The 14175-nt window shown below is 41.4% G+C and overlaps 1 protein-coding gene across 1 annotated transcript in view; it reads right to left on the bottom strand.

Annotated features, from left to right (window-relative positions):
• The window catches only part of cntn3a.2 (contactin 3a, tandem duplicate 2), a 74385-nt gene extending 62781 nt beyond the window's left edge, over positions 1 to 11604 (bottom strand). Inside the window, exons 1-3 of the mRNA XM_079558592.1 lie at positions 11123 to 11604; positions 4594 to 4732; positions 2201 to 2336 (exon numbers count right to left, since the gene is read on the bottom strand). Coding sequence (XP_079414718.1) covers positions 2201 to 2336; positions 4594 to 4648 — 191 coding nt within the window. The 5' untranslated portion in view covers positions 4649 to 4732; positions 11123 to 11604. The remainder of the gene's footprint in view (positions 1 to 2200; positions 2337 to 4593; positions 4733 to 11122) is intronic.
• Positions 11605 to 14175: the final 2571 nt, after the last annotated feature.

The raw sequence follows: 14175 nt of genomic DNA, 5'->3' as shown, positions 1-14175 counted from the left end.
ACAACAGGCATTTTAAACAATCCCATTTTCTGACAACTCGGTAAGGCAACTGGAACATGTAACTGAAGCGCTAATTGCTCTGTGCACACAGGAGATTCAACAGGATTGAAATTAAAACCTAAAAATGGGTTGTTTATAATTTCACGTGAGTGGGAAGGTTTTCAGAGAAACTGCTCCAGTTTTAATTTTTCTTTCAAATTGATTAGTAAGAGGAATAGACTTAAGAGAAATGGATTGACTTAAGATTGGTTCCTTGAGCAAACTGTTAATTTTAATTTAATTTTTAGGATTTTCCCCCCCACAAACTGTGCTTGTTTCCTTTATAAAAGACAAGACAGAAGTGCTGAGTGTCTCTCCCTTTCACTCTCTTTCAAAGTGTTGAACCCACAACACTGGGAATGGCTCTACAACATAACTCCTTGGCAACATCCAGTTAATGAAACAGTTGATCAAGAATCCCATAAAACAGCTGCTGTATAGACTGTATTGCTAACTGAACATTATCTTTCTTTGTATTACCAATGTCTATTGCAAGCTTGGATAAATAGATCATCGGCCGGACGGGCCTTTCGTCTCCCCATGTCTGCGTAGGTTTCCTCCGGTTTTCCAGTTTTCCCTAAAATATGTAAGATAGGTTTCCCTCTGGGGCCAGGACTCCCCTGGAAATGAGATGACTAATCTCAGTGGGGCTTTTCTGTTCTGAGAGACACTGCAAGTGAATAGGGGGAAAAAAAATAATGTCGTCTATCAGTTTGAAACTTTTGCCTACCATTACTAATATAAATAATATTTATATCAGTAATGGTAAGCAAAAGTTATGAGAAAAAAAATGTATTGCAGTTTTTTCTGTCATTTTTCTGTTTTCCTGACATTTTGTGCATGAAAATGACCAAAATATTTTCAGCGACAAAATCAGAGGGGATTTTGGATATCTTGTTTAGTTTTTAAATAAACTGATCATCATCAAGTGAAAACTCAAATTCCGTCTTGTTTTTTCGGGTTCAAAGCTGAATAAATCAGGCTTGGAATTACTGAAAAACTGATATTTGGTTAATCCCAAGGCCGGAAAATTTTGGAGTCCGTAGGAGGAGTAAGGGCTCACCCGTTTCATGAGTGGAGGAAAAACCTAATTTAGAGAAAATCGGTCCCGGTACCGAGTGCGCATGCTCTTCCGTATCTGGCGACGCTCAGGAGGAAAAATACCATATTTGGGTTATGGCGTCATCGCGGGCTCCCTTCGCAGGACACGTGGATGCAAAATATGTCAATATTTGTGAATGAATACTCGTGGGAAAGATGGCTTTGCGAAGCGACGTAGCTGCTACTTCTCCGCCTCACTCACGGACAAAACATCATAAAATAAGCATCATGCGGAGTAAGCTTTGCCATTTTTATACTCTGACATGAAAACTAAGATGTACAGGGAGGAAACTAGACAAAAATCTCCACTTCGACCACTGCGTGAAAAATTTATACTTTCACCTGCCTCTCGCCTTAAATAAATGATGGAACAACCATCTGGTGAAAAATGCAAACAAATGCTCTTTACGACTGCTTGTTGATTAGTAATGGGGTGTGGACCGACAAATAGGTGGTTGTTAATCAAGCTTATGATGTATTGAGTTTTAATTTTACAGATTGTCCCTGTTGGCATTTACAGTTTCCTTCAAATATGTCGGCCTGTCACGATAACATATTTGAAGTTTGATATATATTGAGGCAGGAAAGCATCGCAATACTACGATACTAGATACTGTCAACTCTAGGGCAAAAACAATTACAGGAAGCATTTGTTCTAAAAGTGCATCATCATATCCTAATATACCACACAAGCTGCCATTAACATGAAATATAATGTAACTCAATTTGCTTCAGTTAGAAATCTAAAACTTTTACAAAGAATAGGGGGGGAAATGCTAATAAATGAACAGACGATAAATATCAAACCCAAAAATATATCGTTTAACTGTGATTTATTGAACGATAAGTCGATATACTAATAATCGTGACAGCCCTAGTAACAAGTGATCATTCAAATTGTTTATGAAATTCTGTTCATTATTATTAAACAGAATTTAAAGTGGACAGTGGACGCTTGACTTACACTACACAGCAACCCAAAAAGGGAGAAGCCAACAATCTCGTTCATTTTAAAAGGCCCTGGTTTCCTGAGCCAGCGAATTCTCCACACACGTCATACCTGTACTGAGGCGGCGGGTTTCCCTTGGCGTCGCAGGTCAGAGTAGCCTCTTCCTCGATGGAGTCCACAGGAATGAAGAGGTCTCCGGGCTCCATCCTCCAGCTCGGCCCATGGAACGATGCACTGTCCAGGCAGTCTGTCCCAAACACACACACAAGCAGATTTAACCAGTGCACACAGAGAACCACTGAATCGCTCATTTGATAAGGGAAAGACCTCAAATGATCCGGCAGTAATAACATTCAGATCCGCTGAAAGTGGAGCTCAATGAGCACTGACTCGGCATATATCACATAATCGGCCAGGTCACAAACTGTCATGTGAAAACCTCAAAGTAAAAAGGGTGTTTCTAAGTAACACAGGTTTTCAGATTTCTGTTACTCATCTTCTATTCAAACTTTATGAAAGACTTTTTCAGTTACACAACTTCACTTTTTATGTTTTACAAATGGATTACTCTTCTACAGAAAGGTTAAATTTTCCAGCAAATTAGAGCGTATTACAAGCTTGTAATATTGTAATCCCAAAACGTAATTTAGACCTCAAGAGCTTCTTTGTGACTTGAGTGACAGATTTGTGTCCTTTTTAACCTAGCTTAGACGGATTTGCCAGAGCTAAATTAAAATGCAAAAAAATGTTTGAAAGAAATATATTGACAAAACTAAATTACACACTTAAATAAAATGGCTAAATCCAACCAATTGGCCAATTATTGTATTAATTCAAATTGATTGATTGAAAATTGTTCTCACAGATGTGTGTTTCACTCTGCTCAGTCACATAGAATTGTGGCAGATTTTTTTTTGTATTGTTGGATGCTGTACTAATAATCCCAGGAGGGAAAATGATAACTTATTCTAGTGAGTGGTGGAGGCATTAAAGAGGCAAGCGCACAAAAGAGCGACCGTGACTCAGCTGGTAGAGCGGTTGGCGGTTTGAATCCTGACTCCCAAAGGTGCATATTGTCGCTCAGTTCTCGGTAGATGTGGCCGATATGACAAAAAATCATGGTTTTACTATTTAGATTTGATCATAATTCATGTGCATTTACTGTATATATATATAACTAAAGCCACCTGCTTCTCTCGAAACTTCAAACACGCTGATCAGAGACAGAACCAGCAGAAGCAGTGAAAATTAAACATTAAACACAACCACTTAATCATGATATGACAATAGCATAAAAAAGGCAGATCTTCACAGGGATCAGATCGTGATTTGTTGTGTATCGTCATATTGGCCAGTCTGAGCCCTTGGGAAAGGCACTTCACTCCCCTTGTCTGTGTGAATGTGGCCTGTGAGTTCATGAATGGTGATTGGTGGGTGGAGGCTATGGCGCAGACTGTCTGTCTCGCTTCCGTCAGTCTACCCCAGGGCAGCTGTGGCTACAATAGTAAGGGTAAGAGTATGGAGTGAATGAATAGTGATTACAGTATAGCACTTTGAGAAACTTGTCAACTCAAGCTTGTAAAAGAACGATATAAGTGTAAGCCATTACTATTATATTATCTCACATTATTGATAGAATATAAAAGAGAATGTCTACAGCAGATCGGCAAAGTAATGTGCTTTAAAAAGAGCAAAAACAAAAGGGCATGTACTGCCAGTACTACAACTACACCGACCACCTACAACCTACACCCTACATTACTGAGTCACCAATTGGGATTTTCACTTTTCTTGAAATCCAATTTCTTGAATATACAGTTTTGCTGATATTGAATGAGTGTGAATTTGTGACAATGTGACTATCAATGCACTGCAATTAATTTTCAGTCAATTTCAAATCGAAAGGTAAATTGCACCCCTCTATTCTACGATTTCAGAAGGACAGTCTTCTGAAAACTTTACTTTACAGCTGACTAAAATGTTACATAGAGTTTTGAATAACTGAGCAATTTTCTGCCTCGTTCATTTCTTTTCCACCGTCCTGACCTTGTGTGCCATATATGTTATAGATCAAATTAGAGTCTTGTCAGCATTTTTACGCTCTATAAAAGCTCACATTGGGCTGTCTCTTTGCAGTCTGGTTTCCTTCTACAGTCGTATAGAAAGTGGAAGGGACAAGACACTACAAATACACCTGAACTAAACTCGCAAGGAACCAATAAAAAGGTGTTTTAACAAATGTAATAACCGTGTCCATGCATATGTCCAGCCCGATTTTATAAAACGGCCTGAAAAGTCCTGTCCTGTCTAAACTGCTAGCGTGTCGTGGATAAAGGAAGACAGAAGGATGAGGACTTCAGCGTTGTGAATGAAAGTCAATAACAAGGATTGTTTCTTGAAATCAACTTCATCCTCTCATTCTCATCTCTCTCCCTCTCCCCCGCTCTCACAACTGTAAACGTCGCTCAATGTGAAAGAATCATTACTTATAAAAAGGTGGTTACCTGCCAGACAGTCCATGATTGATAACAGGAGAAGCTGTTTCCATGGCAACGTCATCTTTGGCACCCAAGGGCAAAAGCGGCTCTCATCCAATAAGCGTCTGAAATGGCACTCGTGCAGTCGCGCAGAGGAGAGCTTGACCTGTTGAACAATAGTTTTCTTTGTTAATGCGAGAATGAGAGTGACCCGAGAGCTTCTTATGAAAATATTCAGTACAAATACAGTACACAGAGTTTTACAGTATAGGGACTGTATGAATGGCTGAATGGCTTATACTGTATTGGTCAGAGTATTTCAACCTTGAAATATCAAAGAGCACTAAAAGAAACTGTAAATATGGTCACAGAATGTCGCGCTGAAGTGGTGAGCTGCTATAACTTTCAGGTTTCGTGACAATGGGTTTTCATAATATTCAAATGGCCGTCACCACACAGAAAAGAAAACAACCATCATGATTCTGAAGCAGTAATGCAAGCACACACGGCAAAACTGACTGTCACTTCCATGAGCTTATCTCAGCAAAAGTGAAATTAAATAAAAATGTCAAACAATGGTCCTATTGTGCAGTGCCCACACATCCTCAATGGGAAACGTTAAGGCCTTAAATCCTGTCCCCATTCTCCACATAGTATCTCATCAGAGCAAACCCAGACAGAGTGACTGTGCCCCGTGGTGCCACCAGCGTGCGCTCGGCGATACGGCAGTGTTGATACCACAGGCATATGGGAGGACGCCCATGCCAATATATTACAGCCTGGGCTCATCCTTCACTTGGACGGATCTGCTCTGCTGCTGCCTGAGGAGAGACCTGGACCTGGGAATTGGGTGCCATCCAATCAATTAGATTCACCCACAGCAGCATGTGTCTCCGTCGCACGCTGGGCCGAATCAAGACAGCCTGACGAGGAGCCATTCCACCCCGGTCCATAATCAAGGGCAAGTGCCTGTCTTCTCTCGTGGTGCAAATTGCGACGCACCCATTTCTCGCGCGCCGCCCCGTAATGATGCAATTATGAAATGTCAAACAGTATGCACGCGCAACATGGCAACAGTAGCGTGGACCCACAAAAGACAGGAGGCGTAGGTAACACACACACGCACAATCAACGCGGCACCTGCAACTCGGACATGATCGCTGCACCTCACACATTTCCACTCCCATTCTCTGGAGAGGTGCTGGAGATATATTAAGGCCACAGACAGATAATAACAGCAGCTGCTAAATGTCATCCTCCTGCCCACACGCGCTGCGCACCAAACATTTAAAACTCCCCACCAGAGCGTTCACTCACTCTATTTTCACTCACACAGCCGGCGATGCACGGCCCATTCGTGGCCTGATCCCCGGTTCACAGTGCTACTTAAAGAGCGGCTAATTGTTTGTCAGCTGCCCCCCTTTGGATGTCAAAATCACACACACGTGGGGCCTGAGCGAGGATTTTCTCTTCCAAACCTTTCATGTTGTTGGCTCGTTTTCCGTTTTCGCCGTGACTCTCAAAGTCGGGCAAAATTGGATTGGGACGCTGGCTGTCATGAAGAGGCGCTGGATGCCATACCTCAGTGATAGGCCCACTCTGTTCAAACTGCTTCCACCTCACGACCAGGGGATTGGGCCGTGTTGCAGGGGAGGGCGGGTTACAGTGAGTATAAGCCTTCTGTCGACTTTGTGCGCTATGGTTTGTCTTTGTAACAGGGTTTTGCGGTGCCAGGTTAACGTCAAAGTGGCTCTTTTAAGTGAGAAACATTCAGCTTAATGTCAGGTTTAGAAAGGTGGACTATACACTTTCGCTATAGCCGAGGTGTCCAAGCATTCCCCCCCCCCCCCCGTCACACCAAGTAGGCTAAGTAAATTCTTTAACCACGTCATTCATGGACCTTCTTTGTTGTTCTTCAAAGCCTCATGTCAGTAGGCAGCTCTGACCTCAGCATCATCCTAACAGAAAACTCACTATCCCTACTTTAAGGCTGCTGTATCCATTTTCTTCCAATCATTATACATTTCATTTATTTATCTTATTTGGGACAGTGCATATTAATGGCCATCTGCAATCTTTGTGATGTAAATATGCCATATTATCACAAAGACGCTAGTTTCTATCTATATCATTGCCTTTGTTTTAAAATACTTCATCTTTACAAACTACTTCATCTTTATGGAAATAGAGAAGAAACAGAACAGCTGTGATTGATCGGAGCAAGACCGATTACAGAATGTAAAGACAAGCGTAGTATCTTAGACATCTCAGTTAATTTTACAGTTATTTATAATAAGTTGTGCATCTCGTAGGTTCATATTAAACCGTCATGAACATAACACAAGATATGTCAACAAAATGTGTCCAAAAACAGGAAAAGGAGTGCTAAAAATACAACACCAAACACCAGAAATAACAAAATAACTTACACAACGAAAAGTACCAGGGCAGAGACAAAAAACAGAGGCATCTAAATACACTAAAACAAGGAACAGGTGAAACACATAAGGGCAGGGCGGGTAATTAACATGGGCAGGGGCGGATCTAGAGGGGTAAGAAGGTCTTGCCATCCCAGCTGCCACCCCATTGATGTCATGTGATGTCTCACAGTTGCTCTAGAAGCTACTTGGGTGCTTCAGAGTTTCACTCTCAGTTTGTACATTTTTGACAGGACAAAGAATTATAACAGCTTTATAGCTAAATAAGGAGCCAGGTGACAACTCTTGTTGCTCCCAAGATGATGATTTTTATCTTTTTTATTTTTGTAAAAGTTGAAATTTTACCACAGTTAGAAACCCCCTACTTATGGACAATGCTACTATTTGTATATCATTTTGCAAGGCTCAGCCTGTATCTAAACGGAAAAATTGCCTTGCGATCAAGCAAAGCTTGCATAGTCCTGCTATAAACATTTGACATTGTAAAATGTGTTGCTACCGCAGAAATTATCCCTGACCCTGCTCGCCACCCCGTGATTCTTTTCTAGATCCGCCCCTGAACATGGGGGAAGTAAAGCAAAAACCATGACAGGGCTGACATGTCAAAGTAAAACACTAAAGACATGAACTGAAACAAGATCAAGGACAGGAACAACAAAACAAAGGGAGAACAGAACAGGAGCTAAACTGAACCATGACAAGATAGGGGTTCTTGTAGAGGTCGCTCAGATTATGTCATAGCATAATAAGAGCATGGCAACTGAAAACAAATGAGGGACTCTTAACAAAATGAAATGTGGGGAAATGGGGAATTAGGTCGATGAACATTATATTTTGCCATTTGTTAGCACCTAAACTAATGGTCTGCTGAGTAATTTTATACTGTGAATGTTGAAGCAAGACAAACTGTTGATAGTTGGACCTGTTATCCACATTATGAAATTTCTCTTCTTTCAAAAAAGTATGTACACCACCTCAGGCCTATTCATACGCAGTGCAATAACTACGGCTCACATAGATGAAATAATAACCTGCCATTGCATATTACGCGCTGGGTGAAAGCTGAGCATCTCCAGAGTGCTGTCTTCAGACACAGGTGAAGCAGATGTTATTCCCCTTTCTTCTCTCACTCATAGAAGCTCTGGGGTTCATTCACGGAACAAACACAGCAAACCCAAGTGCTCCACGCCACAGTGCGCCCTGTCTGCTCCTATCACCATCAGCAGCCAATACCTGCGCATTCAGCTCTGCCTCAGGCTCACCCCCACGCCTCATAATGATTTCTGCCTAGACGAGTCACCTACCTGTTGGTCATTTACACTCCCCTTACTCATCACCAGGGTCAATATAAGGGCTTTTGTTCTGGTCGCACTTGCATTGTCTTGAAATTTGCTTCAGAGCTGTGTAATGTAAAATAATGAATCTTTCATTAGGCTAACGATGAGGCACAGTATTGGCGCTCCACCCCACACATCCTTGCATGAGTGAAGGCGTTTGTATCTGTTACAGAAGATGGGCTCCTTCGCTCCTCTCTCACTGTCCTCCACGGTGTACCCTTGTCTTTCAAGCGCAGTTTGGTCAGGACTGATGGTGCAGCATGGTGAATCATAGGAACGAGAGAAATCTAATTTGAACTATCATATTCTAACTGTAATTTCCATCTTTTTTTCCCACCAAAATGCAATACAACACGGGGTATTTATAACTTGAAAACTCTATGATTTCCAGGTCTGTGAAGCGGCAGGTAATTTAGTCATGTTTAAACAAAGGGAGAACAATAGCAGAATAGTATGCCACTGTACAATGACAATTTCCTTTTTAAAATCATGCTGAAGCTGGACTAATATACTGCAATTGCAATGACACACACAAAAAAAAAAACAGGAAACATCATGTAACATTCGTAAAAATAAGCCAGCGGTCTCATGTATTAAATCAACATGTAATTTTCATTCAACTCTGTCACAGCAGCACTGTGTTTCTTTGCAAAATACTGCACTACATATTCAATAAAAGTACAGTGTGACAAAAAGGAAACCGTGGGAGCGAAATGTTCTCAGTGAAGCAGGTACATGCCTTTTAAGTTATGTGGATCATGCTCTACCCTGCAGAACCACTGATACAGAAAACAGATGGAGACATTTTGTTAATATTGCATAGATGAGTTTGTCATATTAAACACATCTATTTAGGTAAGAACTAGATAAGAACTGCATGATTTTGGTTTTGAATTGGCCCCTGAAGAATTTTGATGTTGCCAGATTGGCCTTGTTCCAACAAGGCCTTTTTGAGCAAATTAATTTTTGTAAACCCATGCTACATACCAGCACATCTTATTTCCTCCATAAAACATGGAGGCTGCTTGACTCGACAAGACAAGAATCACATACATTTCAGAACATTTAAACACGGGGTGTTCAATGATTAATCACCACAGCGGGCTTAGTTGATTAAAATTTAAAACAGTAATACAGTACCTTGATACATTGTACCTAGCTAAATTTAGCACAATGTTATGTGCTCTGCAACAATCTGCAATTACTTGTACCTACGGGTTAATACACAATGCAATAACTTGTATTCGTACTTTGTAGGTACATAATGTAATAGAAGCCCTCAGGGTTAGGGCTTAAGGTTAGGGTTAGAGTTATGTCTTATTACATTGTGTACCTACAAACTACAAATAATACATTGTGTATCTAATCCATAGGTACAAGTTATTACACATTGCTCCAGAAAACATTGTGCTAAATTTAGTTTGGTACAATGTATCAAGGGTAGTGTAAAAATAATTAGTCTTGACTTGTTTATTGTCATTACTCTTTCTGGCAAAAAGGTCTTGCTTATGTAAAATGTTACATCCAGTTGTTCATAGTGAATAGATAATTGTACGGAAAATCTGCACCCCTAGTAGAAACTGCAGATTTGGTGTGATGTATACTCTAAACTGATACAGTATGACCCCACAGAGACACTATAGTTTCTTTTTAACACTGGTCATTTTATAAATTGCAGCCTGCGACCATTAAAATTGTGATTTTCATTTGTTTGCGATTATTCTTTCACACTTCACTTATGGTAAATTCTCCCACCTCATATTTAAATTCCGTGGCAGTGATGCAGCAGGGCACATGTCCGTTTGCCTCACATCATCACCAGTGATGTATAGGTTGACCCGGATGACGAACAAGCTCAACTGACACAGATAGTTCACAGGCACCACATAGCGCCCCAGCATGCTTCAAGGAGCTGCTAACGATGGTGGCGAGAGAGGCTTTACAATGTGAAACACTCTGTATCAAATTCCCCCCCAAAAAACAAAAAAACTTACCACCTCCATAGCACCACACAGCCAGCATCCCAGTAACACAGTCTGAACAAATAGCCCAGCTGGAAGAGTGGGAGTGCACTTAGTTTGAAGGCCTGAGCTGCATTCATCATCACTCCTGACAACGTGCCATACCGTTCTTCAATTACCTACTGGATATTGCACTTGATTGTGTAAATAACTATACTCCTCAACTAATTTATCCTTGGAAGTAGTGTAAAGAAAATCACAACCTCTAGAGCTCCTCGAGGTCTGCAGAAAGCGTTCTCACATTGTTCCTTACAATAGGATAAACAGTATTTGGTGGAGAGCCCTTTATAAATGAAAGACAATCAAAGAAGCATCAGAGATCTATATAATAAACAAACAGATGCATAATTTGGTAGATGAATAGCACATTCCATATTGGTAATAGATGAAGTCTACACACAAGATAAAAACATGTAACAAATGTTCCAATGCAACCATGTGGCTACTTACAAAATCCTTACTTTGACCAGTGCAATTCGTAGAGAAGCCCCCAAAAGAAGTGCACCTAATGCCAATGTAGAGGAATTGTCTGCAGTTTTTTCCAGGGCACGTCACGCTGCTCAGCCAAAAACAAACAATTATCATCACCCATATAGCGCCAGTAATTGATAGGCCAATTGTGGATATTCTATGCAGGTCAGGCGAGCACAGAAACCCCGCATACATCCCTATACGCAATTATACTGAACGGGTGCGCGGTCTTAACGGCTAGACAAAACGTGGTGGCCAAAAAAAAAAAAAAACGTGTTGTTTTTCTTACCTCTTATCTTGAAATGTCTTGAGACCAGCGCGCACCAAATATTTCAGCCCTCACGCAAAAAGCGACACGCTTCTCCTCCATGGAAACCTCGTTAGGGAAATTTCAGTCACAATTACAAGGTCGTGCATACAGGTGAAACGGAGCCCGTGGAGGTGGTCAGTCGGAGATAACGAGGAGAGGCACAAATGCACGCGGCTCATAGCGTTGCTTGTCTCCCTGTGCTCCACTCCCCTCTAAAAAAAAAAAAAAAAAAAAAAAACAGTCACACACAACACCCACGTTGTTTGCCGTGCGCCTGGATTACATTTGCAACATTCCTAGTTTGGAAAGATCATCCTCCTCTTCTTAGGTTTTCCCACATAGAGAAAAGGAGATAAAATAGTCTTCAGTAAGATTTATTTTGCAACTCAGTCCGCTCTCCTGCGCGAAGGGAGAAAAAGGGGGAGAAGTGTGCTGTACGACAGCGATGGAGCAGCAGTAGCAGTGGAGCAGTGGCGCTAGGATGGAGATGGTGAAGGTGCAGGAGGCAGGCAGCAGAAAGGCGCACCTGGCAGGGAAGTGCGCCCCCATGCGTCACGCCAAGCAAGCGCAATGATGCCCATAGCCTGCTCTATTCCACTGGTCAAATGAATCATTACAGTGGCGAGGATGTGTTTGCTGTTGAATCATCAGAGGGGGTTAGGTGAACACGATTCAAACGAGGCACGAGGCTGAAACAAAATATACAGATTATGAAAGCATTACTGGGCATCATTTCACCCAAATAACAAAAGAAAATGTTGAGCTGACTCACCCATTTTCAGACCAAAGTCTTTTGATGGGAGCAGGACTTCACTGGCTTATTTCTGTGAGATGCTGCTGCTTTGCTTGTACTATATGGGTAGTACAGAATAAAAAGTACCACGTGTCGTTTTCTTCTAAATGCTTATGTTGTCTACCCACTTGAAGAATAGCCTACTAATGCAAGAGCTCATTCAGACATTTGGATACAGAATATATTGCTTTAAAGCCTATGTTCATAATTTTCTCAGTGCCACAGAACAGTGAAGTTAGCTTTCGGGTTTACGTTCCAATCAGGACAAAACTGTGGCACAAAACTTTCATTAACAGTGATGTAATGAAGTGACATAATTGTTATTGATAAACGGTATAGGGCACAATAAGAGGGGGTCATCGGGGACTCAGGGTGGTCAATTGTGGACCAACAAACAGGGCTCAGACACATGCAATTAACCTGAATGCTTAAAATTTCCTAAGGGGTTTCTTAGTCGACCTAAACAAAACTCTTAATTGTTCTTCTTCCAACGAAACACCACTCATTTTCATGCGCAGGGTGCTGGGTAGGTAAAACATTTAAACGGTGAAAATAGTGCGGAATAAAGCTGAAATACACAAAAGTATGACATCCACAGTTGAAAACAGTTCATATAATCTTGAATTGACATATACTTATACTTATTATATACACTTTGTCTGTTTTAAGATTATTTCTCGTACCACTACCAACCATGAAAGTGTTCTAACAAAGCAATGATCTGTATCGCTAGTAGCATTTAATCCCATTTTGAAACTTTTATATAGTTTAAATTCATTATGTATATATTCAACTGAACAGATTTAGACGAATAGAATGAAGTTCCTCCAGAATCCTTCATAATGAGCATATGTCCTTTATTATGCGCAGGGGAAAGTGTTATCTCACCACCTGCCAGCGCCAAAACAACAAGGAGTCTCAGTATAGGCCCGGCTCCTATTGTCAACTTCACAATATATGCACAAAGCCATCCATCACCACTCAACTTGTTTGCTTTGTGGCACTGGGAGACATAAAACTGCACGACTTTACAAGCAGGAATTGACGCTTGATCATTATTGCCATAGCTGAAGGATTGTGGGTGTGTATTGTTGCCTATGTGGCAGAGAAGAGGTTTAACAAGTTGAGTTGGCAGGGCTCGATGTGTTGCATTAAGTTTGAGCAGGTGAATTCCGACAAGCTAGGATAGGTAGCTGTTTGCATGCAATCTTCAGCTTATGCAGCCAGTTGTAAAGGTGTAAGATTGTTAATTGGCAGAAATGAGAAAAGGGATACTTTCACGTAGTTTAAAGGAACAGGCCACCTTTTTTTCCCATACTGAGATATGTTCTTACCTGAGCTTCGACGAGTTGATGCGTACCTGTCTGGTCTTTGTGGGTGCACTCAGTCACGCCAAAAGACCAAAGATGCCCGTGGCAACTTCCAACTTCACCCCTGTTTGGAGCTATAGCAATATACTGGAAGAGGCCAAACGCTAACAACATCTTTGGTTGTTTTGCGTGACTGAGGGCACGCACAAAGACCAGACAGGTACGCATCAACTCGTCTAAGCTCAGGTAAGAACATATCTCAGAATGTAAAAACGGTGGCCTGTTCCTTTAACATTTAGAACCGAAGCGTCAAGTAAAGAAACGCGCACTCCCATTTCTCATTCCCTCCTTTTTTGTGCATATAAAGAGCTAAAGATGATAATTCCCACGTCTGAATTATGGTAGCCCTTCCTATCATGGATAAGAATAGCAGACTTCTTTGTACACACTTCACTTTTTGAGCAGCACGGCTGTGAACACGTTACTTGCTGACACTTCTTAAATGCACCAAAACTGAGAACTTGTCACACTGCCTGTCATTCAGGTATCCCACGGTATGGAGTGGTGCGGGACGTTATGGGACCTTTAAAGGCCACCATTTTTACATACTGAGATATGTTCTTACCGTAGCTTAGATGAGTTGATGCGTACCTGTCTGGTCTTTGTGCATTTAGCATTTAGCCTCTCCCAGGATAGGCATAGCTCCAAACTGGGGTAAAGTTAGAAGCTACCAAGCTGTTCCATGTTTTCTCTTCTAGGCGGATAAAAGGGGCACTATATGGTGAGGCTTACGTCAGACGCGGAAGTGCTCCAGGTGTTTTTATGCCACGTGTAGTATAGTATAGAACAGCTTGGTAGCTTCTAACTTCACCCCACTTTGGGGCTATTACTTTCCTGGGAGAAGCTAAATGCTAACAACATTTGCGTGA

The sequence above is a fragment of the Gobius niger genome (assembly GCF_951799975.1).
Source record: "Gobius niger genome assembly, chromosome: 6".
Taxonomy (NCBI): domain Eukaryota; kingdom Metazoa; phylum Chordata; class Actinopteri; order Gobiiformes; family Gobiidae; genus Gobius; species Gobius niger.
This window is presented reverse-complemented; position numbering and strand designations above follow the sequence as displayed.